Source organism: Temnothorax longispinosus, chromosome 8 (genome assembly GCF_030848805.1).
Source record: "Temnothorax longispinosus isolate EJ_2023e chromosome 8, Tlon_JGU_v1, whole genome shotgun sequence".
NCBI lineage: Eukaryota > Metazoa > Arthropoda > Insecta > Hymenoptera > Formicidae > Temnothorax > Temnothorax longispinosus.
Genome location: NC_092365.1, coordinates 2,391,917 through 2,418,310, shown reverse-complemented (window position 1 = coordinate 2,418,310; position 26,394 = coordinate 2,391,917). Strand labels below are relative to the sequence as shown.

Here is a 26,394-nt window from a genome sequence, read left to right as displayed (position 1 = left end):
CCCCTTTAGTGGAGACTCGAACCCCGATATTAGCAAAGACTCGAACCCCACTTACACAATTAGCAAAGATTCAAACCTCATTTAGCGCAATCAAAAGTCTTCTGAAAATTGCCCAAGTATCAGGAAAACATAATCGGCGAGGAGGTTGCTCCATCTAAAATTCCAGACATTTTCCGAAATTTTCGAGAACGCTTGCGTTTCCGAGAATTTTCTCAATTTCCAAGAATTTCCTGAATTTATAAGAATTCGGGGTTTTAATTCGCGAAAATCAAGTCTTGAAAATTGACAAAGAAAAAACATAAATCGACGAAGAGATTGCTTTAGCTAAAATTCCAAGAATATTTTAAGAATTGCCTACTTTTCTGAAAATGGTCTTAATTTCTCAGAATTTTTTTACATTTTTAAGAATTTCCTGAATTTCTAAGAATTTGAGATTTTAAATCGTAAAAATTAAAAATCTTAAAAATCAACGAAGTATCAGGAGATCGGCAAGGAGATTGCAAAAGATTCCAAGAATTTTCCGAAGTTCCAAAACTTGCGATTTTTGGAAAATAAGGAGGGGAATATGAAATTCTGAATGTTTATCTCTCCGTTTTATCGTTAAAATAAGTATAACAATGAAATTTCTCACAGAATAACGTGTAATCGCATATCGCTTTATATAATAAATTTTAATACATATACGTAATATTTATTGTTTTTTATTTATATCTAAGAATTCTCTTTCGATAAGAATTCTCTATATGTATGTATATATATATATATTTATATTTATATAAATTATAGTACTATATAAACAAGCGGGATATATTAATACACTTATCATATTTAGTAAGTAGTCAATCTCTATAGAAGCTTGTCTAACGCTAGAATATATTATACTATCAGAAAACTGTTGTTCATCATTTATCCGGAAATAATAACGAATCGTATATTTTGTCTCTTTACGCGATTTATTTTGACTTGTCAATTTTGCACAAATTACGATTTGACATGCGCTCTACACGTTTACGTTCTTCAGTGATCTGCATTTAAATGAACAACGCTTAAAATGAATAAGAGTATTGACTTAAAGCATTGTTCATATTATTTTGAGCAATAAAAATGTACATTTCTTTTTTTCCCGTAGCCTATCACGTTATAACATTACATAAAATAGCGTTTATATGTCTTCCATATGTATGTATGTGCGAAAAAGGGACTGATTCTCTTTATCGTTCTTTTTATTCGTATTTTCATATCCGTTTCATCACGACGAATTTGGCAAATCATTTCAAAGATCCTGCTGTTTTCGTTCTGTATATAGATAGATATTACGATCTACACGATGCTCTCCCTTAAGAAAATCGATTATATATTATACAAATATGACCCCACATAGAAATGCTGTTTGCTCTAAAGCCAAGTTGAGTAAAGAAAAAAAATGGTGCAGATTTAATGATTTTTCAATAGAAAAAAAGTAGACGCTCCTGTGCGCTCCCGGACAGTAGTCTCCAACCACGTTTGATGTTTAAATATTGAATGATGGCACGTACGCAAATTAGAACCCCTGGAACGTAATCGTTATATTTTACCTTGTTGTAAAATATCTCTCGATTAAGTTTCTTATTACAATTATACAAACCGAATGCCATTATCAACCACCACAGCCATGAATTCTCTCGCGAAGCAAGGTCGGTGGAGTGTTTAACAATGAGCGTCCACTTTGTCAGGGACAATCCGAAGCCGGCTAGCGCACCGTAACGAGAGGCAATAGTGTGACAGAAACACATCAGTAATAAAAATCCGATCCAGTTGAATAGGAATGCGACTACAAGAGAGACACATTAATGCAGATGATTTTCACTGTAGGGGATTATTAGATTTTGTAGAATGTAAAGGCACCCCACCAAGAAACGCTGTGAAGAACATAAAATCTGTGCCAAGCAGCCCGCTTTCTGGATCACCCTCGGCAGCTTCGGTATCTATAGCCAGTATTGTCAGAGGCTGCTGTGGTGGTCTAATATTTCCTGGCTGCAAAGGAAAGATTTTTAATCTATTAGAAAGAACACTATTTACGGTCCAGATGTTGGAAAGATTCAAAGCCCTTCAGAAATACAACATTTCGAATTATAGATACGTCGCGTACCATGTGTATTTGAGGCTGTGGCTCGCCCTGCAGAGTCTTTTCACGCTGAACCTCTTCGTAACTGGGTAATTTAGTGGCTACTTCGTAAGGAGGAGGTGCGGAAAAGTCTGGTTTCGGAGGTGGAATCTCTTCGCCTTCAACCTGAATAAATTTTACTCAGTTAATAGTTATTCAAACCATAACGTTGTATCTATCTTACAGGGTGCAAATCCACTAGACGCTTCAAACGCTTCAGAGCATCGTTTCGTCCTTGTTTAATATTTGATAAACAACAAGGATGAACCGTTTCCAAGAGCGTTTGGAGCGACGAATAGATCGCACCTATAATATTATGTAATACTACGCTGTCATAATACATTACCATTCGGTTTGTCGTCGTAGCCAGAGCAGCAGTAGATGCTCCAGAATGGCCGAGCATGTCGACCTGCATGAAGGGCATTGCCACAGTGACCGTAGGAACTTCGTTCTGAATCGACTGATTCTGAATTTCGCCATCGGTATCCGCACCCGCTTGAGGCGGCTGTGGAACAGTAAAACAGATCTCAATAAATACATACGATTTAATATCATTTCTGCCGCCGGCAAGGGTAATTAAAGAGAAAAATTCTTGGAGTCAAAATGTACATCTTTTTCGCCAGATCAGATAACAAGATAACAATGTCGTTATCTTTTGCGTACAAGATGATGAAAAACAGCCCGACGAGCAACAGAGCAGACTTATACGATCGCGCGAAGAAACACCGACGAAACATCGCGCGAGGCGCGTCAACGTGCTGCGTGACAGCGGGAAATATTTTACGGAGGGCAAAAAAAAGGACAATGTCCGAGGAGCGCACGACGAACGCGAGACCGTTCGCCGTTCGTCGCAGGTGGACGTACCGTGTTGTGACGGGCGTTACTGTCCATTTCCGGCCAGATTTGCGCGGCGCGGCTGAGAAACGGTATCGCGAAAACTCTGCCCGGGGGACGGTGTGAGGTTGCGGGACGCGAGACGCCCTTGCCCGGAGTCTGAGACAACTGTAAAAAGGGTTCACAATCGATGTCTGACAGCTGGTAGGTCGTAATCGACGTGACTGCTGGCGGTCGTTCTAGCGCGACGTCTATGATTCTTGGACCGCTCGGACGACGGACCGTGGACTCCTTGCTCCTTTAGGGTCCGATCGCACCGGCGCGATCCGTACGAGCGATCGTTCCTTAGTGGAAAAATGTCTGAAAAATGTTCTGAAAATTCTTATTTAATTATTTTCGAAAGTAACTGAGAAATTCGACATATTTTTTTTCAGAATCTTTTATAAATCTAAAATATGAGAAATTTTTAGAAAATTTCTGAGAAAATATGAGAAATTTTTCCTTCTTTCCTCTTTTCAACGTTCCTAAACATTTATTTTTCTCGCAAAATTAAATTTTCTTTTCACAAAATCCGATGTAATAAATTGCAGTTCCCAAGGACGAGCCTTCAAAACCTGCATATACGTAACATGGAATATAAATTTGGAAATTTTGGCTCAAAGAATGACGATTAGATTCCAGAATGTAAAATCTTGGGAAATACTTGTAAATATATTACAGAAAGCGACAAAATATTACGACGTTGCGTTATTCTCCGTCGAATTTTCGATCGCGAGAACATTTTGGAGCGTCGAACGGTGATTGGTCGACCGCAATTGCGCGTTGCGAATCGTCCCTTAGGACGGGAACTTAGCCGCCGGAAGTAGCGGGACGCGCCGAAGCGCGAGGTTAGCGATCCCAAAGTCTTCCTCGGAGTTCTTTCGAGCAGCCTCGCGGCGTTATTAATCGCGGATCGCAATCGATAACCATCTATTTCAACGCGTCGCGCGTAGAAACGTTATCTATTCGCGCGTCACGGTCGCTCGCTCGACCAGCCGCGCAGGCGACGAGCGGTGGGGGAAGCTCGAAAGGGGGACGGCGCGTAGAGGGAGCCAACTGCGCTCACGTCGTCGGTGCATAAACGACGCTTCGCACGCAAGTCAGTCGCTCGCTGACGTTCGAAGGCACTGGTTGACCTGTTCTCGTCGTTCCTCGCGATGTCGGAAGTATTCAAACTGGGTGATCTAGTATGGTGCGTATTTGGAGTGTGCGCGACAACAACGCGATCGTGCCAATCTTGTGTTGACGCATAACCTAATTGTTCCCCGTATCTTTTTTTTTCTGGCTTTCAGGGCGAAGATGAAAGGATTCTCGCCGTGGCCCGGCCGGGTAAGTGGGTACCCCCCGTCCCCTCCCCTCGCCACTCTAAGCTCATCGCAACGCGGGCTCTCGTGCTTCTCTCTTCCCGTTAACGTCGCTCGTGTGTGCGTGCGCGCGCGCGCACGCCTGTCCTCGCTCGTATTTGGCGGTTCTCGCGTCGTTCCGCCTCGTCGACCCTCGCCGCCGGGACGAAGCGCACCAGCTGTCGACGTCACTGGCCGCCGGGCACCGCGGCGCATCGCGTCGTACACCGCGCCGGAGATCGCGCCGCGTTGCGCCGCCTCTGCTATCCCTATCCCCCGCCACACCCGGACCTTCGAATTCAAATTGGCGCGCAATCCGCGGCGGGCTTATAACCTAAATCCCCCGATTGCGATCGCGAGTCCTCCCGCTCACGCCTCGGCGAGCTCTCTCCTCCCCTCCCCCCCCATCGTTCCCCGCTCCGCGCGGCGGTTTCGAAATTTCTCACGGGGGAAATCGAACGCGCCCAGTGCCGCGATCCGCTGAGTCGTCGAGACTTTAGAATTTGTCCCGCGTAATCCGTCTCCCCGTTTCCGATTGGCGGAAACGCGCGTGACGTCAGCGGCATGCCGGGCGGCCGCGATTACGCCTCAACGCTCCGAGATTGTCACCGACGCATTTTCCGACGTTCGAAGCGAGATAGGCCGGTATCTATGGTCAATTTTTATATTCAAGATCGTCTTAAAAACGATGAAATGCCGTACAGTTTTCCACCGGTCGGACGATGTCTTGAGTGAATTGTAATCCGATTTAAAACGATCTTGAATAAAAGATCGGATTAAATGAATACCGCCCATGGACTTGTATTCAATCTCGCGAGAGAAGAAGGGGGGAGGAATAGAGTAGGAAATGTGGATAGCTCGTAGTTCCTTCAAGTGCGTTTACGCGGCAACCGCCGGCAGGGCCGTACGAGAAGATCGGGGACCGAGGGTGATTTACGAATACGACCTCAGCTCGAAAAATTTCGTCTTAGTATGAAAGAAAAGAACGTAATTGTAAAACGTGTACAGACGACGAATTATTGAACAAAAATGTTATTTGATGAAATTTATTTTTAATGTGTATTTTTCTGCATTTTTAAAATCATAAAAATACGCTGAAAAATGCTAAAAGTTTACAGTTGACGATTTGTAAATGAGATAATTGTGTCGCATGTAAAATACTTTGTTAATATCATCTTCTGGCAAACATCTGCTTTTTATTTTGTTTGATATTATTGTTGATGAAATTGCTTCCCAAGTGGATTGTAAATTAAATTAGAATTCGGGATGTACATGAGAAAATAAATGTTGCAATTATTCTTGTTAGTGCTGTATAGGCTATATATATTAATTTCATATAATGGCATGCAAAGGTGTCGGTTCCTTCAAAGGACTTGAAGAAGCCTGCGAACACTAAAAAGGGGCCAGTACAGTGTATCTTCTTCTTTGGGACAAACAATTAGTAAGTTCTACTTATGGATCGTTTATCTTATTTATGGAACGTTACTATGATTTATGATCCTCGACAATGTCTTCCTTTTGTAGCGCATGGATAGAGGAATCCAACATTAAACCCTATCAGGAGTATAAGGATACTTTAGTGAAATCTAGCAAATCTGGCGCGTTCAAAGATGCAGTGGAAGCTATAGAAGAATTTATCGCCAAAGGAGAGGTAAACAAGATTTTCATGTCTTTGATAACTATCTATGCTTAATGTATCTGTGGATACATTAAGATAATTTAGATAATTTAATATAATATTAATAAAGCAGTTATATTGAAATAATATTCTAACAACTATATTATCTATTAATTTAACTGAATGTTAGAAGAAAAATTAGTGACACTTTTTATGTCTATATAGGACTGATCTAAAAAATGAAAGCTAAATATAAAATATAAAATAAAGTCCATATTTTGTTATTGAGTTAGACATTGATTACATTGAAAATGATTAAATCTTCTGTATTGATGCATCAGGTATTCGAGGATGGCTTGGATCCGGATTCCTTGTTCGACAGACTTAAAGAAGAGCCTGTACCCGAGAAGAAATCTGTGGTCAAAACGCCGAAGCCGCGTAAGGTTAGCAGCGAATCTATCTTCCATTTTTCAGCAGCAACTGTTAAAAATATTTTTTAATTGCATTTTATATTATACATGCAAACTGAGAAACTGTTGCTACAGGAGGCTACTACGAAAACCACCAAGCGTCTAAGCGACAGCGGTACGGGTGATCGTCGACCGGCTAAAAAGCAGCGTAGGGAATCAAGTACCAGCAATAGCAACAGAGTGGGCAGTGTCAGTCCTACTCTGAATCATTCTACTCCGGCTAGAAAAACGGGCTCACTTCTAAACAGACCGGCAAATATCGCCAGACCTGTAAGTAATCTTTTTCATTGGTCTAAAAGATTTATTTACCCTGTCTTGGTTATTATTAACACGATTAAGGTCCAGCTGATGGACAATAAATGATGATTTAATGATGACACTATTAGGCGACATAAATTTGATTTCAATATTGAAATATAGGTTCCCAAAAGGGAACGGGTTATCATCTTGTACCATCGCCTCCTTCATTTACAATCCTTAATTTTTCAACCTGTTATAAAATCAAACTCGGGATCAACTATAAGTCGATCGCTAATAACACACAAAACCATGTGTCATTCTACCTAATCTCTATATTAACTGCACAATATTTTGATACACATAAAAAATACAAGTTTGTTCCTGAACATTTGGAGTTCTATATCTCGCATTTAGTGCTAAAATGTAAAACCCTTTGAGCTCAAGTTTCGTTCATTTAATATTCGTGCACATTATGTTACCACAAGATCAAGAATCAAGTTAGTACACACGCGCGAAATGTCTACACACTCACACAGACACGTACACGAGGACGCTGCACCCCAGTACCGTAGTTAGGCATATGGCGATCCCGTTACCACCTGTTGGTTCCATAATCTTAGGTTAACCTTAGCATTAATGTGAAATATTAAAAAATTACAATTATAAGGATGTGTCTTAAAAAATCTGAAGAATTAAGATTTAATTTTGTATTTAAATGAACACTATTGGAATTATGTTTAATTATATTCTCAGGACAGGATTTATCTATAGGCGCAATCTGCGAACCGCAAACATTTAAGGATCCATCTAATTCTTCTTAATACTTTTTAACACTTTCAAAGATGCATTTAATTTTTCTTAGTACTCTTTGATACTTTCAAGAATCTATCTAATTTTTTTAAATATTTTTTGATACTGTCAAGAATCCATCTAATTCGTTTTAATGTCTTTCTAAAGTATTTCTAATTTGAGAAATTTTTGCTGTTATATTATTAATATATTATTTATTTATTTATTAATATTTTTATTATATTTATTATGCTTTTGTTCACCTAAACCATTATAAAATAATAAGGTAAATTTTATGCATGTCAGAATTTTATTTAAAAGAAAGATTCTTTTTTAAATATTTACAGTTTAATAGTTGATACTTTAATTATATTTAATAATTGATACTTTAAAGTCAATTTCGGGACATCCTTTATGTAAGATATCTTAAAAAGATATTGCAGATATTCCTTTAATTGCAGATTTCTCTTTAAAACATAGATATATTTATTCAACGAAATTTAAAAAAATTTTATTTTTAATAATTTTTTATTTTTAGTGCAAATATTCTATATAATAACATTAAAAAATCTAATAAAAATTCTATTAAAATAAATTCTATTAAAATGAATTTAAAATGCAATTAAAATCACAATAAGATTTTGTTACTAATTTTTTTGCTAGAAATTAATAAAAATAATTATATTAATTTTTTTAAATTAGTTTGTTAGAAAATCAAGGAATTACATTTATTTTTTATCTCTGATAGATTACACTAATCATTATAGTTTTAGTTCAACTTACCTACAATCTATCGACAATTTGAAGATTTGAAATCGAAAGAACATTTGTTATCGAAAAAAGATACATTTCAGGAAAAATGTAGAATTTGTAAAGTTATTCCTCTTTACAAAGAAAGTATCAGAATTATTCCTTTCCCGTAACATTCCTTTACTTTGTTCCGCAGATTACGCCGCCCTTAGACGTCGAAACGATGTCGCAAACTCTCAAGGAGAAGAATATCCTTCCGTCAAATCTGAAATTTGGTTTTCTTGGACTCGGCATTATGGGCAGTGGTATCGTGAAAAACTTGATCAACAGTGGTCATAGTGTGATCGTGTGGAATCGAACGCAGGAAAAGGTATGTACCGATATTTCTTTTCTTTTTTTTTCTACAGATTGCGAAAGATTTCTGCTGATGGCGAATACAGTGTATTATAATTAAATTATGATAAAAATTTTATTATTAATTAAACAATGAAAATCTTGAAGTAGTTGTATATTTACCATTAAAAAAGAATTAATGCAACGATAGTATGGATTAATACGCGTTGGATAACATATATATAATTTTTTTATCGATTAAGGAGTTATACTTTGTTGTAATTAATTATGTTTGCCTCAGCAATTTTGTTTTTAAATGTGGTATGTTAAATTTTGATAAATAATTACGTGCTACAAGTCGTTATGTGCGAAAGAGGGTTGTTGAAGGAAACCAAGAGTACCACAATAAACAATGAGATTTATTAACTTTGAGAACAATGGTAGAAGTTGAGCAGATTCGCCGACGTCATCATCTTTTGTTAGTCGGGAGAAATAACTTAGGATTATTTTTACAAAGGCGAACAAGTCGCTTCATTACAAATGACTTTAGATCTTTTACATCGCTCGGTCGGAACATTAAAGCGATTTAACTGTACGGTATCTTCCTAACTTTCCAACATGATTGCTCGAATAGCACATATAGATCGTTTTTTTTTGTGTTGCTCGATCTGCAACCCGCAAGTTTACGACGTAGGAAATGACAGTTTATACCGTCGCAGTTATTCGCCAAAATAATTTTTTTTTTTTTTAATACATCCGTTAGAGTATCTCGGACAGAAGGGTAAGAGATCACCAACGGGAAACTCGACAAGATACCTTTAAGTGTTAAATTTTAAAAGGTTACTCTTGGCAAGTTATATGAACGGTGTCAGATAAGTTTCTGCGGAGATCACCGTAAGAATTGCTTTGGTCATTTTAACGATCGTCAAAATCAATGACAGCCTCGATAATATGAAAACTGCGCTTCAGCGTAAAAAAGAGTTTGCGCGTCAGACTTTCCTTCTTTGGTACCCGGTTTCCAAAGTTGAATTGTAACGCAAATAGCTACGTGTGGTACAATAGTCGATATTTTTTTAATAAATTCAAGTGACTGGCAAACATCACTTCGTGGAACACTTGCTAAAGTTTTTTTTACTTTGATTATACATAATTTATTTTCAGTATTGTTGCGAATAATTAAAATCTATACAAACTAGTATAATTACGAACTCGGAGTGATTATTACTTTCGTAGTCCGCTCCAAAGAAAAGAAACTTCTCTGTTGAGCGCGACTTGTGCAATTTATTATTGTACATCTAATAAACGTACTGGATAATATTATTGCAAACTCTGTTCTACATCAATTTACATTGCGATATATATCCTTAGAAAGTTCACAAATCACAGCGTTTAAAAGACTCGTTAGATAATGTTACACCGGATGTCCAAACGAACGGTCGATAGACTCAGGACATCTCTTGCATATTAAGGAAATAAAGTTCCTCTCACTGTGTGTCACGTCACTAAAGATACACATTTCTATATAATCTAATTCTATATAATTCTACAATAAAATATATAAATTTTCGCTACAAAATTATTTTTTTACATTATTTAATTCCGATGAGAGAGAATGTTGCTCGCGAAGTCATAGATGGAATAAATTCTATTATTTATTATCTAGTCTATTATTTATTATCTATGATAAAATATTCGATTTACAGTGGCATAATTAATTTTTAATACACTAACACACACGTCTCCGATTTTAAAAAAAAATAACGATAAAGCCTTCTCTTCCATTGCTTTATATTTGTAAAATTAAGAGAAAGTAATGCAAAAATTTATGCATTTTATGTGGAAATATTTGATCGACGAAATATTCAATTAACGAAAAGATTTATATTTTAATTTTATTAAAGCAAAAACGTCTTAATTCTTTCCGAGAACTATTAATCTCACCGCTTACTTGCATTTAATAATAATTATGCCGCTGTCGATATAACATACTGGAACGAGAAGTCATTTCTGGAAAGCATCTACGCGCGATTCAATTACTTTAATTTTTACACGCCCTCAATCAGTGTCACCGACAGCGGTTTTTCTTGCATCATTAATTTTAATTTACACGCCCCGCACATGCGTTACCCCTCTCTGTTAAGGCTTCGCGGTTTAAAAATGACGTCGTATAAAAAATATACATGCTGGAAGCATAAGTACGAGCATTCGACATACCAAGGAACAGAGAAAAGACTTTCTCGTCTAAGATTCGATGTGCCGCGACGAGAAGTAGCTCTAGTTAAAGTTTAAACTATTCTCTAAGCGTAATAGATTTCCAGTTTCCATCATTTTGTCGCTCCCAGGAACGTTCTGGAACGGCGTAATAGATAATACTCGTTTAATCAATGTTAGAAGTACGCCGGGTGAACGCACCGGTCGGATTTTATTTCCTCTTACATTCTTCCAAGTATTTATATAATAATGTTAAATCGGAGAATAACGTAACATGAAGGGACTACGAAACAATATTGATCTATCCGTAGTCGAGCGTTCATGGATATGAAAAGATTAGAAACTGATTTCAAATAATAATCATCAAACTTATATCAAAGTGACGATTATTAATTGAACATTAATTTCAAATACTTTCGAGGTTGACTACATTTGCGCGCAATAGTGATTCCTTCGATGGTATTGAACGCAAAAGAGCAATCGAATTGCTCTGTAATAGAAGAGCCAATAAAAGTTAAACCACCGATGACATAAATGTGTTAATAAATTGTTTTATTTTTAATCGGAATTATAATGGGTGCCCTCGTTGCGATACGGATATTTTTCTGATGTTTTTTTTTTAAATTAATTAATCGCCAAGATGGATTCACAGCGGATCGATAGATTTGACAAGCATTAGAGAAGCCAATTATATTGACGTGGACTTTTATATCGATGCCTATAAAGTTCGACTTTTATTTGCTCTTCTAGAGATATTACATCGGAGGTCCTTTTTGTTTTTTTTTCATCGAACTAATTAGATAGTTCGGTAACAGAATGATAGGACTATCGAGATAATATATATGTAGGAGGGAGGGATAAGAGGATTTTAAATAGAGAGTAATTGTAAATTGACTTACGACTTTACCAAAAACCTCGACAAAGATACCGACAGAATTATTTGGGACAGCGTTATCAAATTGTGCCACTTTCGGTGAATTACAAATGATATCTTTTAAGATTTTTGGTTTGCCGCCTGATCTATTTTATATCATTTGTGATACACCAAAACTGGTATACACAAGTACTGCCTTGTACTGCTTTGGTGAATCTGATTTCCAAATAAAGCTCGTTAGCAAATGAAAAATAATATTAAATATCAATTTGTCTAAATTCTTAATAAAGTTGCGAATCGTATTTATAATTACAAAGTGTATAATCTTGTTACTACCAATAATTCTACGTAAATTAGAGCGAAAACAACCTTTATCTGAACTAGCGCACGCGAGTATCGACGAGATTTATGAGACCGGCTACAATTAGGTTGATCGATTATGCTACTTGTATAGTGCTACCATCCCGATTAGTCTATGGCGAAATGCCAGGTGTATCTAAAAAGTAGGGAATCAGCAGTCGAAAAAATTTTTTGATGAATACGGAGATGTTTTCTTAGTAAAAGCTTGAATGAACTTCTCTATTAAACTCTGAAATATTTCAAAATAATCTCGGCGGTTATATGTATCTAATGTTTATGTGTAATGATTAGGTTTCCAATGTAAAATTTAATTAATTCTTTTAAAATAAATATTCCTAAGAAACTGTTATTTAATTAATAATTTTTATATATGAAAGATATTATATAAGTAAAGATTAAATTTTGATATTTTTGAAATAAAGATCTTTTTGTGGAATGAGGATTCAATTTCTGTTGAAATAGACATTACATTTTGCATTTCTGATTTAAATATATATTAGAAATTGTTTTACATCTGACTGAAATAATATTTTTTTTTTATTTAGCAACGTATAATGAAATTCGACACTTTAGCAACGTCTAGTTTGCTCTTACGACTTCGCATTTCAAATTCTTATCATGTTCATACGTGTTCTTACATATTTTTACGTGTTTCAGTCAGAAGCCAGAAGCTGTTTGCGTAATATTTTTATATGTTTGCATTGCTGTGAAAGCCGTGAGAAACACCACGGTAATTATAGATTTGCGTTATAAATGTTATAATTGCAACATATTCACATAGCAAGCAGAACTCGACATTCACAAAACTGATGGTTCTGATATGACGAGTTATCAATTTTAATATAATTTTTTAATTGATTTATGTTAAATTAAGATTTGAAATACCATTAAACGATTATTTATATTGAAAATCATCTATTTTTACCAATTAATTTATTTAAAAATATATTACTATGTAAAATTACATGACGCAAGTTTGAATTCTGACAATAGCAAATATTTTTTTATTACTTACATATGTATATATTTATTAAAAAGTTTTCTGATTGATTCGTAGACTCTACCAATTTGCGAGACATGAATATCGTGGAATATAATGCATTTGGTTGCTTTGTGATGGACTACGCCGATTAATTACATTGAAAAACAAATTTGGAGACTTCATAATTATGCTTCAACTTTTCACTGAGAAAACGTTGACTCCAGCTTCATCAAATTCGAGTTTATGACAACTTATCGATTCCCACTTCTTCGGATTTAGCCCGGACAGGTTTCTCTCGACATAGAATAGGATTCCCCTTAAGATCTCACCACGATACCGAGACCGACTACATGCTTTCCACCATGGTTCTGCTTCGTCTTGCGTATCCCGTGCGCGGCTTCCCCCTCCGTCTAACGGAGGAAGCATGATAAAATTTTATCTCTCTCGCTGACGCGATCCAAAAATAACGACAACGCTCTCCTGGCCGCGATTATTTCCTTATTCTGTTTTGTTCCATTGGTATCGTGGTGATTCAGTCATTTCTGCATCGGCAGCAGTTGTTTAGAATATTTAGATAATCGATACGCGCGTGTCCTTTTATCACGTGATTTTTCCAACTCGAAAGTATTGCATTCTTGACGATCCGATCGAGACGATTTATGAATTCCAAAGTGAACCAAGTCCATAAATATCTAAATTTAAAGATCTCAAGATTTCAACTATAAATTACCTTTTACATCCGTTAGAAAAACGAATATTATCATGAGGTATATTCGTATATATCATTTAAAACAAACGTCTAATTTGTTAACTATAATTATTGTTTTTAATGTAACTTCTTTTATATCATAAAATTCTAAGAAATTATTTTCATGAAATAATTCTGAATTAATCACTTTTCATGAACAGAATTATTTTCCTCTGTAATTGCGCTGTGAATTTAAATCTAATAAAATCTAGATTTGATAAGAATATGAAATAAAAGAAGTCAAGTTCTACATAAGAAATTAGTTTGATATTAATTCTTTCTAGGACAAATTCGTTAAAAAAATATATAAAATAAAACTTTTCTTACACTGTAAAAACAATTAGTACATTTTTACTTATTTTGAAATTATTATTTTATGTTTCGAAGATTTACTATTAAATTTTCAATTCTATAGAAAGTTGGCTACAGAATTTGGAGCTGAAATTTTTGTTAAGTCTTTTGTACAATCCATTAAAGATTTAAATCGGACAAATTATGGATTATTCTAACTGTTCTTATTCTCTTTCAATCGTCGCTCTCATCTTTCAAACTCGATTACTAAATGATAAATATATTGCGAAGATGTTCTCTCGATGATTAAAGTCCGCGTTAATTGAATTTTTTACAGTTAGCAACTTCACTAATTAGCAATGAGCTAATTAGCACGATTGATAGTTCTTGATTTTCTATTTAGCACGTATGTCTTAAAAAAAAAAAAGAATAAATTAAGTTTTCAATATATTCTTCTGCAAAGTTTGATCACGAGATGGAATTTGGATAAGGGATTAAGACAGATGCTTGGCGACGATTCGTCAGGATTTATTCAACAAAGGGGCGCATCTTGTAAAATTTGTATAAGAGCAACTAAATCCGTACATACAATTTTCTTTCTCTGAAACGCTGCCTTAGGTCGAAAGATCTAACAGCCAATATAATTTTTCTTTATTACAATTTCCTCTCCCTTTAATTATTTTCCGCGCGAATGATAAGCCCGACTGGTTGGAGATATATTGCTGTAATGATTAAAAAATTAAGTACGTACGTTGGTTATTTTCTGGTATGTTTCCTTTTTTTCTTTCTTCGATAGGCATATACTTCTATGTCTCGAACAATATGTAACCTACTGCGCTAAACACAAGCGGTTAAAAAAAAAAGAAGAAAAGAAAGGACGCGAGCACGATCGAACGCCGAGGTTTTTCGCCGGTTTTTATTCACGAGAAAATCGAGACGAAGAAGACGAAAAACAAACGGACGATTGCTGGCGTGTCGATCTCGCCGCCTCAGTCTTTCGCAATGAGAGGATAATCCGACTTTTTCTCGCGGTATCACTGATACATAAAAGTTTCACGCCTATTTACAGGAAGGATTGAGAATGATTCCTTACGGAAATCGCAACCTCAAGACTCATGGAATTGACAACTAGGCGAAGTTACATTTCTTCCTCGTCGCGCTTTTAAAAGGAAATTAAATTTACAGCCGAGTTGACGAGGACGCGAAATGCAATTCGCGTCTTTCTCTTTATCCTCTCGGATGATGGTAGTCATCCAAAAACGATGACACTGATGAAAAAGCACACGTTGCTTAACGAGAGACGGACAGGTTGCAAGGTCGACCATATCAAGAGAATCCTTGGAAACTGTCCGTTAATTTGTTTTTGTTCTCCTAGATTAGCACACGCACACACTTGTCCTTGCGATCTCGACAGAGGAAGGATCTCCTGTTTCTTGGCACTTGACACGAGTTCTTCTCGAACTGTCTTTTCTAGGGCACTCTCCTCGAATCAGTCGTATAATGAAAAGCGGAAGAAGCTTCAAGCGATCTCCTCGATATCGAAGACGCGATTCCTACTTATCAGACGCAGGATGGCGATGATCCTTCCATTACGCTCCACTGCCGTTGATTGTCCGAGAACAATCTCTTCCCCCTTATGTTTCTGATAACTTAAATGATAGTAGGAACCCATTCTTGGCCACTTTAACGCGCTTTAATTTCTGTCGGCTAGAGTTTAGTCTCGCGTGGAAGATCAGGTAGACTGTTGCTAGGTGCTAAAAGCCCCAAGACTTCCGGTGTCTTTTTCCGGGGCTCCTTAGCCAAGACTGTACCGTTGGAGCCTTTGAAGATCGGCTTGTCATGCTCGTTGTTCTTGTATGTGGACACTGTGCTGGCGTATTCGTCGATACATTGCAGTATCACCGAAGCAGGGAACACTGTAGGCGGTCCCAGAGGCGGCGGTGGGCCGCTTTCCTCGATGTAATTGATATGAATACCTTCCAACGGGTTCTGGCCTTGCGGGCTGGTCGACGATAGCTCGGTCGGCGTGTAATACTCGCTGTTGACGTCCTCCAGACTCGCTCCCGCCACCAGATCGTCGATCTTCGCCTTGAAATAGGTGTTCATATTCTCGAAGTCGTCCTTGGTAGGATCGAATACCATGGAGTCGCTCTTGCCACACGAGCCGCTCCGGCAATTATCGAAGTACAGATTGGGCAGGTTCTCCAGCACCTTGGACAGCGTCTGTTGCTGGTACTTGTAACTCTCGCGTAACCGCAACACCTGATGGGCGCTGAACTTGCGGATCTTGTTCCGTTGGAAGACGTAATTCTCGCGCACCCAGTTCAGCTGGCTGGTGGAATAGTCCCGCACTCTTTTCACCTGCGAAAGAGTAACAAAATAGACGCGGCTAGATGCGTATCTATTGTATACGCGACGATATCTCGCGTTATCTCGTTATTTGTTTGGCCTCGTTATGTTTGTTTTCTCTCGACGGAAAATCGTTTCGCCAATGTAGAAAAGCGACTTGTGCGCAGTGATGTGTCTAATAAACTTTTTATTACTTCGCACGTAACAACTTCGCGCGTTGTAAACAGATTACGTAGATCAGATAAAAAGCGAATACGATGACAAACAGAAATTGAATCAATTATGACGAACACAGTTTCGCGGCGTAGAATTCTCACGACGCGGCATATCGTACCTGATCGTAGTACTGATCTCTCAGCGCGGTCAGGTGAGTGGTACCGTAGTCCCGTATGTCTCGTATATGCTGCATTTGACCCTCGTAACTGTCGCGGATCCATTCCACTTGCTGAACGCAATTGTCCTTAATTCTGTGTACCTGCTGCGTGTAGTTCTCCCTCAGTCTTTCGAGCTGCTGACTCTTGTACTGCTCGATGTTGTCGAGCATCTGATAGATCTGCTTAGCCCGTGGCGTCACGCCCACGCGTCTGCAGCACAGGCACCACCTGATGCATCCGCACCTGCGGGAGATTCGTGTGGGGGAAAAACGTTAACGAGGGGGTTGCGAAAAGAATATAGAAAGTCGTCGGAATCGTCAGGTGGAGTTATCGATCGCGTCCTCCTGACCTTCCGCCGACTTGCTCGCTCTACTCATCAAAGTTGACGCTCTCGACGGATACTGTCACTCGAACTGTTAACGGCTCTATTGACCAACAATATGGACGTATACGTATGATATTTTGACACAATCCTCAAGGTGTATATACGGCATACAAGAAGATTACAGCGGGTATCCTTAATATTAATTCTACGTGTTGCTGTATGGATACTCACTTCACGAAGATGTATCGCAGCAGCTGCAACGCTAACGTCATCAGAAGAAACGTCACGGCGCAAATCGCGCCGACGAGGATGCTAAAGATCTTGATATTGTGCAAGGTAACCGGATCCATTTCCAGCGTTATGTAGACGGTCTCATTGGCAATCGGGTTGACCGCCGTGCACTTGTACTTGCCCACATCTTGCCGCAACAGCGTCGCGATGTAAAGAGAGCCGTTCTCCAGGACGCTAATGCGGTTATCATTGACGACTGGCCGATCCGTCAGCCAGCTGTGCACCTTCGGATGTTCGACGAAGGCGTCGGGGAAGGTTGGATCCGGCACCCAATGGAGCACCAGACCGCTCGGGGTCACCCAGGTCAAGGAGGGCGCGGGATTGCCGCTGAACTCACATTCCAACAGCACCGAACTCAGAAGGAGATATTGCTGCGTTTTGGTAGTCCGCACGAGAATCGGCGGACTGCATTCGAGGTAGCGCAACGTCTGCAGGATGTCCACGGTGCCCCTTTCGTGGCCGCACTTGAGCCCGCTCTGGAAAGCCGCACGCAGATGTGCCCTGCTCTCCGCCCACTTGACGAACCAAAACATACGACAGTCGCAGGCCCACGAGTTGCCCTGCAAGTGCAACTCGTCCAGGAATGGTAGATTCGCCACGTTCGCCGGCAGGAAAGTCAAGTCGTTGTCACGCAGGTCGATTCTACGTAGGGACGGGGTCTCGTTCAGAGTCAATTGGCCGATCTCCCGTAACGTGCCGTTTGTGATTTCCAGGGTCTCCAACTCGGCCAGACCGGCCAGATTCTTGTTCCGAAGGTTCTCCAGTTTGGTCCCGGATAGCAGGAGGGTCCTCAGCCTGCTGACAGGTCGCCAGACGTCACCGGGCAGCGACGAGATCGGCAAACGACTCAGATCGAGCCATCGCAAGCTGGCGAGGCCTTGAAACGCGGTGTCCGCGAGACGCACGATCGGATTACCCCCGAGATCGAGGTACTCCAAGGCCGTGAGGTCGCTGAAGAGGCCACGCGGCAACGCGTCGATCGCGTTGTCGGCGAGATCGAGCACTTTCAGTTGCGTCAAGCCGGAGAACAGCCGCGACGGCAGCTTCGTCAGCCGGTTGCCGGACAGTCGCAGCTCCTGCAGCTGCCGATTCGGCTGAAAGCTGTGATCCGGCAGGGAGACCAGCCGATTACGACTGAGATCGAGCCGCACGAGCTCCTTGGCGGGCGCGAACGCCTGATAGGGCAGCACCGAGAGCAGATTCGCCGCCAGACGGATCTCATGGAGGCGGTTCAGATGGCGGAACAGCTGCTGCGGCAGCGCGACCAGCCGGTTCCCGGTGAGGTTCAGGTACTGGAGTTGATGCAATGGATGGAAGACGTCCGACGGCAAGTCGGCCAACCGATTATCACCTAGATCGAGTCGCTCGAGGCGCACGGTGGCGCGAAACGCGCCGGCCTCCACTCTCTCGACGCCGCTCGACGACCAGGACAGACTTCGCAGCCCGGTGGCACCCTCCAGGACGCTCGCCCGGATCGCGAACTCCCGGACATCCTTCAGCGACACGCTCGTGACGTCTCGCGGCAGGACCAGGTCGGAGGAGTCCCGCTCCGCGCATTGCAGACTGCCACCGCTGTCGGTGTCCGCGCACTTGCACCCGCCTGGACATTCTACTCGCGACGACCAGGACAACGGTAGCGTGTCCGTAGACGCACCCGCGATCCGCACCACCGTCACCACTGCGACCAGAAAGAACGACCACCTCAAGCGCGGACCATCACCTCCCCTCGCCACCCGCACCCGCATTCCTAAAACCTGCAATGTGACGATTTGCACGGGTACAGCGATATCCCATGTCCTTACGGGGGAGGCCTCTCCTCGCGAGGGACTTTCTCAAACTACAGTTCCGTTACGAACCGCGCTTTTCTCTCTGCCCGACGGCGTCGACTTATTATGCTATCGACCAACTGAAGGACAAAGATTTTATTTACCCGTAAATAGACTAATACTTTTTCTTTCTCTCTCTCTCTTTCTCTCTCTCTTTCTCTCTCTCTCTCTCTCTCTCTCTTTCTTCTCCACACTACCGGTAATAGTTTAAATGTATCGATCACACGACCACGTGTTCGCGGCCCTAAAAGCTCGAGCTCTCCGCTCCTTCCACTCCACTACCTACCTGCCGAGAATCACGGTCGTGTTCCCCGCAGGCAACTCCGAATCTTTCGCTCCGAGGAACGAAACGAGGGACGGGCGGAAAGGTGAAGAGAGGAGTCATCGAGGTCTAACTATTCGCGAGCGATCCGGCGGTGCGGCGGGGCCCCGCGACGACGTCGAGATGTCTTCCGACGGTGCGTGGGTGATGATGCTGGGCGGCGTGTCGTCGTCCGTCGGTGCCGTCGCCACGTCGCGCCGGTAACATAATTGCGCCCGCCGTTACCGTATCGTATACCGTGTCGCAGCTTCGAGCAGCTTCGAGAACGCGTGGGGGAGTACCCAGTCTAGGTCTACGGAGAACGTTAAACCGATGATCTCACGCACGCACGCACGCAAGAACGTTTCTTTTCCCCTCCCCTCTATCCCACCTTCTTCCTTTCTCTTTCTCTATCTCTCCTCCGTTACTCCTCTTTCTTTGTCTCTCGTCTTCGGTCTCTCCTCTTTATTCTACCGCCGCGCGCGATAACCGTCTCCCGTTTTCGTGTCTGGTGTGTGCCAGCAACGCCGCGGCCGCGCACCACTTGTCACGCGTGTCATATGACACGCTCGTGCATATCGCGCTCCCAGCGGCCGGCCGCGTCTGCCCGCCGCGCGTCAGATGCAAAAACCGACTATGGAACGGAGCTCCGGCCACGGCTCTACCGGAGCGGGGTCTCTCCTCGTGGCGAGCACCGGTACGAGCGAACCGGCAACACCGCCGACTCCCCAGTCGGTCGGCGCCGACGCAGACCTCGCCAGCACGTCTCTCAGCGAGCAGAACGTGAGCGAGAGAGAGAGAGAGAGAGGGGGGGGGGGGAATCGCTGAAAGAGCGGCTCGACGAAAGGAACGGACGAAGCAAGAGAGGGGGTTTTGTGTAGAAGGCAGCCCCCTCGGCAACGGCTGTGTCGAATGCTCGGTGAGAGTTTGGGATTTCTCGCAAGCTGCTCTACCCGGTGCTCCGAATCCATCGAATGCCCACCGAGACTCGCCCCATTTAATTTGCGTCCTCGTGTCATTGGCGCGATGACCGAGTCTATTTCAGCGTCGTCGGGTCCGTCGATTGTATCCTCGAAGATGCGCCCGTTCTATCATCTAAACACCTTGGCTAGAGGCCCCCCAAGTCTATCGCGATATCGCGATTAACGGTCCAAAATAGTTTCAAGTTCAGTGCCAAATTATTAGCTCTATCACCGTTTGCTAGAACGCAGACACGTTTGCGCGACCGCGGAACAATTGCGTTTTAGCCTTGATTAGCTCACTTTTATTAGCGAGGTTTCGTCTGCTTTGAGCTCTATTTTCAACAACCAGGAAGAAGGCTATAAAACCTATTAGCCCACGTTAACTGACATTGTCAAAGTTAAACAAATCTAAAAATCTTGATTTCGGATCTAGAATTTATTGTACGATTAAAAACGCAAAAATCTTGTCCCTTCTGGGATTATAAATAGAAATTTTCGAATAAGACTATAGAATTAAAAAAAAAATCTTTTTAGGAATAAACATAGAATCGCGAAGGAAAGAATTTACTCCCAGGTGGATCGTGAATAGTAACTACCAGGTAGGAACGTAGAATCGTAAATAGAATACCGTAATGGAACTTCTAGAGCTCTTCTATAATGGAGAAAGCTCAGAATGTATAGGTTCAAGAGAAATATTCCACACTTTCTTGTAAGATTATAAATAGTCACCACATGTAGTGCAACTGTACTTAACGAATTGAATATTTTACGAATATTTAGCGATCTGTTTTCACAATACGCCTTATCACGGATCGTTCTGACGAAGATAAATGCAGAGAGATGAAGAAACTTTTTCGGCAATCGCTGTGCTAACGGACAATGCCGGTCGGCCTCGAGTCTGCTCTACGGGACCTTAAACTTTGATTCTCGTTAATGGAACCGGTCGTGCAGACGGTAGAATTTCACGAGCATCCGGACTAAGAGGATGCTCCCACGCTCTTGCTCGCGTTTAATCAAATCTATTTCGCCACGGTGCCTCGACGTCTACCCGTCGTGTGAATCTCTCTCTCGAGAGAGAGCGCCGATTCTTTAAGAATTTATTTTGGAAGTAGTTAAAATTCAGCCAAGGTCTCACAAAATATCAATTACATATTTTTGAATAAAAAACTAGAAAGACACTCATGTCTATTTCTATCAATGTAAATAAACTTTAATCTCGATTTAACTTTTTATTTTTTTTTCTCATTCTTAGAACTGAAAAAGGATAAAAAGTAGGTTAAACCGAGATTAAAGTTAATCTACATTGGAAATGGACATTAGTGTTCAAAACAAATTTAAATGCTGAATTTCTAATAATAATACTCATTAGCCTTAAAAATTAATCTAAAAAATCGTAGTATTGTTAGAAATAATGATGCGGCATACATCACAGTCCGCAAATTACCATCTAGGGTCTAATTTGAGATTTCCTATGCACTTTACACGAACGTGTAAGTTATTGCGCGGATATCACTAGCACACGTCGATAGGAACTGTCTATTCTGACCGGGAACAAAGGTATCAAGTCTCATCGTTGCAATTTGCGTTATCGGACTGTGAACGTCGTGACGTAGTCCAGCTGCCTGAAATATAATTGCAGTGACGCAAGCGAGAAACGAATATGTTTTCACTTTTACTTCGAACTACGCTGTCACGCTTTCCCCGTGGAATCCGCTCGTTCGCTTCACGATTTTTACCTCGTAAAACCTGTGCCTCGGAAAAGCAGCATCGACTCTGCGTCGTCGAAGAAGTTATTTATAAAAATGTCGCATGCGGGTCCTTGTGCTCTCGCTGCCATTTCGTTGATTTCTGCCTGAAAAGCGTATCGTGGCGCATTTGAACGAGGGATGGAGGCGGGTGTCTCCCTTGGGGGTCTCCCACCGTGCAACATCGATCCGTGACCTAACTTTGTTCCTCGCTTTTGCGATGCATTACGACATACAGGGTATTTAGAGTCGAAACATCGTTGAACGCTGTTGCCAAGCTTAAAGCGGACGTTTGGGGTTTAATCCGAATCCGAAATCGGGGTTTAGAAAGGCTTCTCGCGAATCAGCGCTTCAATGTTCTCGCTAACAAGGACGAATTTATTCTGCCATCGATTCTGGAACATACAAAACGTGGCAAGAGTGCGTTTCAAAATTATGTACAAATATATATTTTGTATTTCTGTTATTCGATGAATTTTAAAATGTTTGCCGTTGGAACAGAAACGCACCTTCGCAACGCGGTTCTTACGTATTCCGTAACAAGCAGTTATGTAACGCGACGCTTATTTGCAAACAATCGACTTGATGGCGGGGACTGCGGCAGATATACGACATCGCTTTGCGACCCGATAGTGGCAGCTCGTTTATAATTGCGCGCAACGGTAGCGCCTGCGAGAGGAAAACATTTTCGCGGCCGAATTAATGAGGACGAACGTCGCGGCGGCGTTGCGTGGCACGTTTACGGCCGTAATGCCGCTTGTTGCGCGAATCAGGAGCAGCCATTTGTTAATAAACTAACGCGGCAATGACGATTTCTCTGTTTGCCACCGGGAGTTATCTGGTTATCTCTCATGCCAGGCGCGTCTCGCGAATAATCGAAGCTGTTCGTCCCGTTAATAGATTCGTCTTCTCCGCCGCATATAATGAAGGTCAATAATCCGATAAAACTATTTGTGTGGCGAGGAATACGTGACAGTACGCGTTATTGGAAGCATCGATCGTCCTTACGCAAGTCAACCACGGGGGTGAGACCGCGTTGCACCCTGCAATATGCGATATAACGTTATGTGCTCTACAAAAAGGATTGTAATCTTGCGGTTTCGATTTCAATCTCCGCAAAATTGCGAGATCTATTGCTGGAAACCAAACATTTTGAAATCTCTTGTTTCAACATTTTCTTCTCGTTCTAATATAGAATTTTATATTTTAATATTTTTCTCATTCAATTCGACATTCAGAGAAATTTGGGATCAACGTATATTGTTTTTTACAGAATTTTTGTAAAATGCGGCAGCAATCGGTCTCTTTGTGTTAACGACAGATATTTTTGTGCCGTAACTGTGTAAAAATTTGCGTAACAATACCGCCTGCGTAATTTTATCTGCGCTATCGAAAACGTATTTTATCTGCACGTAACTATACGGACTATCGCGATTTGGCCCGAATTATTCGAAGATTATATGTCGCTGACCTGAGCTGCGCAGTCGTTCCGATCTAAATTATTGATTCTCACCTTTTGTTCTTTCCTTTTTAACGGGCAGATGGTTTCGTGCAAGGAACGAGCGTCTCGCATTCGCTCGTTCTAAAAAATCTGGAGACCCGAGGCCGCGTATTTTTAGCGATATGTGTGAAAATCACTCTCAGATGTTATTTATTCAGTATAGGAGTATTTGCAATTATTTAACACGTTTATTTAACTTGGCTCGACTAGCCTTTCTCTTCGTCACGGAAACGACAAAACATTTGTAAGTGCGCATTATCGTTATCGAGACTCAAGTGCGTGTTTAGACTTAGGCTGATGATGTTTGCAACGTGACCTACGCCATTTCGAAGATAAATGCCTCATGTGCGTGCGTAACCGTTTTTTCATCAAACATATGTGTAGCGACGCTCTTCTAAATTAATGCGCGACGTTTGCGGGAAGAATTAATGGGGCAACCTTCCGACCTACTCGCAGAAAAGGATGGGCCGCTTAAACTTGGTGGGCTATCGGTGTGTGCCATTGCTCGTGCGGCACATTGATCGATTGCGCGAGTGCCGATATCAGGCACTCGGAATTATCCGCAATTCCTATTAATACTTTGATTTATTATCGCTATAAAAATAACTGTGTAACAAGATAATGCGCAGGAAAGACGAGAGATGCAATAGACGACGGTAGTAGACGAGAAAATGTTCTTCTCCAGTCGGGTCACTAATTTTCAAGACTTATTGTCAATTCCCGAAGTGTATAATAATTCTATGAGAATCTTGTTTTTGGATGCGATTCACGAACGTTGAGATTTTTCAGGATATTTTTCTTTTTTTTCCGAGACTGTATTCTTTCTGATAAAATCATAAGAAAAATCTTGAAACTGGATCCTTAATTTATATTGCACGCTGACCTTACGTTGACCACACCTCATACATTGATTCTCAAACCGGAATCTCCACACTTTGTGTGTTCTCAAATATTTTTAGACAACGTTTCGAGCCGCTGTCACTTAGCCCTAGTTCCGGCACGTTTCTCTTTCAACGTTTCGCGCAAATAAGGAGGGTGGAAAAGGACCTCGAGAAGCCTGCCCTCCACTTATTTGAACCGTCACGTTCGCCGGGACGGCCTTGGGCGTCGCCGTCGCCCTCGGCATATATATAATTTCGACCGCGCTATGGTCTAGAGAGCCGATCGGGGAGGGTGGGAAATGCCGCGAAAGGACACCGTGAACCTGGAGCGGTGCTACGTTTCAAAGGGAAACTTGTACGCAAAGAACGTTGACGGTCGATAATAAAATTACGTAACGATTAGTAAAATGCGAACGGTGGATTAAAATTGATCAATTTCGAGAGAACGGTATTGTCGAACAAATAAACATTTATTTCCGGTTCCATATATAGACTCAATAATTTCATTACGTTTATAAACGTTTCGTAATAATAAATTAAATCTCTTCTTATCATCTGTTTTGTATTTTATTACTATCTCACTTCTGAGAATCTAAAAGGTTTGATTACTACTCTATATAAAGAGTTTATTGATTACGAAGTCTGTCCTGAAGAAGCTAGCGAGATTTCCTTTGTTCGCTTCCATAAATATTTCGCTTCCCAGCGTAAGAGTTGCAATCAAGAAGGGGGTTGAAGGTATATCGCTTGCGATCTGACGTCGGCGAAGCCGGACTGCGACCGTGAGTCAGGTCGGTCGGGCCGAGGAACGTGATTGCGTACTCCAGTTACCTAATAATAAAATCAGACCCCGTCCTCAATCGGCAAAGTTTTTGTGGGTTACGGGAAGGCCGCGCGAAAACTCTGCTTCTCTCTCTCCTTCGCGTCCTTGCCTGCACGTCGTCGCCGTCGTCGGTCACGGTCAGGGACAGGCTCCGTAGGAGGGGAAGGGCTAGGATCATCCTTTTACCTTGATATATTTTTTCCTCTTTTTTATTTATTTATTTATTTATTGTTTCTCCTTTTTTTTTCTTCCTTTTTTCTTTCTATGGACCGGAACATTTCTTCCTGGTTATACAGCTACACGACGGCAGATTACTGTATAAAACGTCGCTTTATTTGGAAGTTCCAAGTTGGAACGTGGTTTTACCGAGTTTCGTATCGATCTTGCGACTTTCGTCTCTTTTTCCGTCGCGCACAACGGGGATGAGGAAGTGTGGAACTTACCGAGTGCAAAAAGAAGGACGAAAGAACGCTCTTCTATTTTGCAGACCGAGCTGAGAGGAATTTTTATTAGCCTGGCACCCGGTTCCGTACTTTTTCGAATCTTTCTCATTAAATCGAGCTCAGCCACTTTAAAGTAGAGACAATAAACTACGACTGTAGAATGGAGAGTTTCGCGGAAGGTGGTTATTTAAAAAGTGGGAAGGGTAGCAGAAGAGAGGAATTTATCTCTTCCCAAACATCTATTTCACTTGCGCCCCTTCCAGTTTTTATGTTCATCTCTAGAGCTCTCTACTGTATCTTTATGTATCCCTATTCAGATAAAATGAAAAGTGAGGCCTCTATCGCGCATAAATTTTAAAGCGACCCATCTCGACGCTTAAATAATTCAGGAGCGATCGTGAAAAATGACACAGACGCCAGCGAAAGAAATAAGAATTTGAAGAAGGTACGTCCCCCTCTTAAAATACGCGACTTCGAAAGTCTAATTAATACAATTTATTAATAACAGTAATTTTTGAAACAACTGCCTAAGCAGTCCCACAATTATCTTG

At 41.1% G+C, this 26,394-nt stretch overlaps 3 protein-coding genes across 4 annotated transcripts in view; 1 reads left to right on the top strand and 2 right to left on the bottom strand.

Moving 5' to 3' along the window:
- Positions 1-635: 635 nt before the first annotated feature.
- On the bottom strand, positions 636-3,225 carry Ndfip (Nedd4 family interacting protein). Its single transcript, XM_071786519.1, has 6 exons — positions 3,008-3,225; positions 2,490-2,648; positions 2,129-2,269; positions 1,890-2,013; positions 1,625-1,810; positions 636-1,549 (listed from the first exon to the last, which is right to left on the bottom strand). Exons 1-6 carry the CDS (start codon positions 3,032-3,034, stop codon positions 1,446-1,448), a joined length of 741 nt encoding a protein of 246 aa, XP_071642620.1. The 5' UTR covers positions 3,035-3,225; the 3' UTR covers positions 636-1,445.
- Positions 3,226-4,074: 849 nt separating this feature from the next.
- The window catches only part of Ndf (Nucleosome-destabilizing factor), a 36,554-nt gene continuing 14,234 nt past the window's right edge, over positions 4,075-26,394 (top strand). Inside the window, exons 1-7 of one of the 2 annotated variants that reach the window (XM_071786517.1) lie at positions 4,075-4,208; positions 4,309-4,345; positions 5,712-5,800; positions 5,884-6,010; positions 6,319-6,420; positions 6,523-6,717; positions 8,423-8,596. In XM_071786517.1, coding sequence (XP_071642618.1) covers positions 4,174-4,208; positions 4,309-4,345; positions 5,712-5,800; positions 5,884-6,010; positions 6,319-6,420; positions 6,523-6,717; positions 8,423-8,596 — 759 coding nt within the window. In that variant the 5' untranslated portion in view covers positions 4,075-4,173. The remainder of the gene's footprint in view (positions 4,209-4,308; positions 4,346-5,711; positions 5,801-5,883; positions 6,011-6,318; positions 6,421-6,522; positions 6,718-8,422; positions 8,597-26,394) is intronic. The other variant, XM_071786518.1, reaches the window with a different exon arrangement.
- On the bottom strand, positions 8,961-20,211 carry LOC139818086 (uncharacterized). The gene is made up of 4 exons (XM_071786516.1): positions 19,477-20,211; positions 17,305-19,118; positions 16,709-16,991; positions 8,961-16,386 (listed from the first exon to the last, which is right to left on the bottom strand). Exons 1-4 carry the CDS (start codon positions 19,573-19,575, stop codon positions 15,733-15,735), a joined length of 2,850 nt encoding a protein of 949 aa, XP_071642617.1. The 5' UTR covers positions 19,576-20,211; the 3' UTR covers positions 8,961-15,732.

What these genes read in the sequence shown, in the direction of transcription:
- LOC139818086 (XM_071786516.1), bottom strand. Translation starts at nt 19,575, where the DNA reads ATGACTCCTCTCTTCACCTTTCCGCCCGTCCCTCGTTTCGTTCCTCGG. An exon ending in ACGACCGTGATTCTCGGCAG is followed by an intron (nt 19,119 to 19,476) that starts GTAGGTAGTGGA and finishes GTCACATTGCAG; the next exon opens with GTTTTAGGAATGCGGGTGCG. An exon ending in CTGCGATACATCTTCGTGAA is followed by an intron (nt 16,992 to 17,304) that starts GTGAGTATCCAT and finishes AATCTCCCGCAG; the next exon opens with GTGCGGATGCATCAGGTGGT.
- Ndfip (XM_071786519.1), bottom strand. Translation starts at nt 3,034, where the DNA reads ATGGACAGTAACGCCCGTCACAACACG. An exon ending in GTAACGCCCGTCACAACACG is followed by an intron (nt 2,649 to 3,007) that starts GTACGTCCACCT and finishes ACTGTTCCACAG; the next exon opens with CCGCCTCAAGCGGGTGCGGA. An exon ending in GTGGTTGATAATGGCATTCG is followed by an intron (nt 1,550 to 1,624) that starts GTTTGTATAATT and finishes ATTACGTTCCAG; the next exon opens with GGGTTCTAATTTGCGTACGT.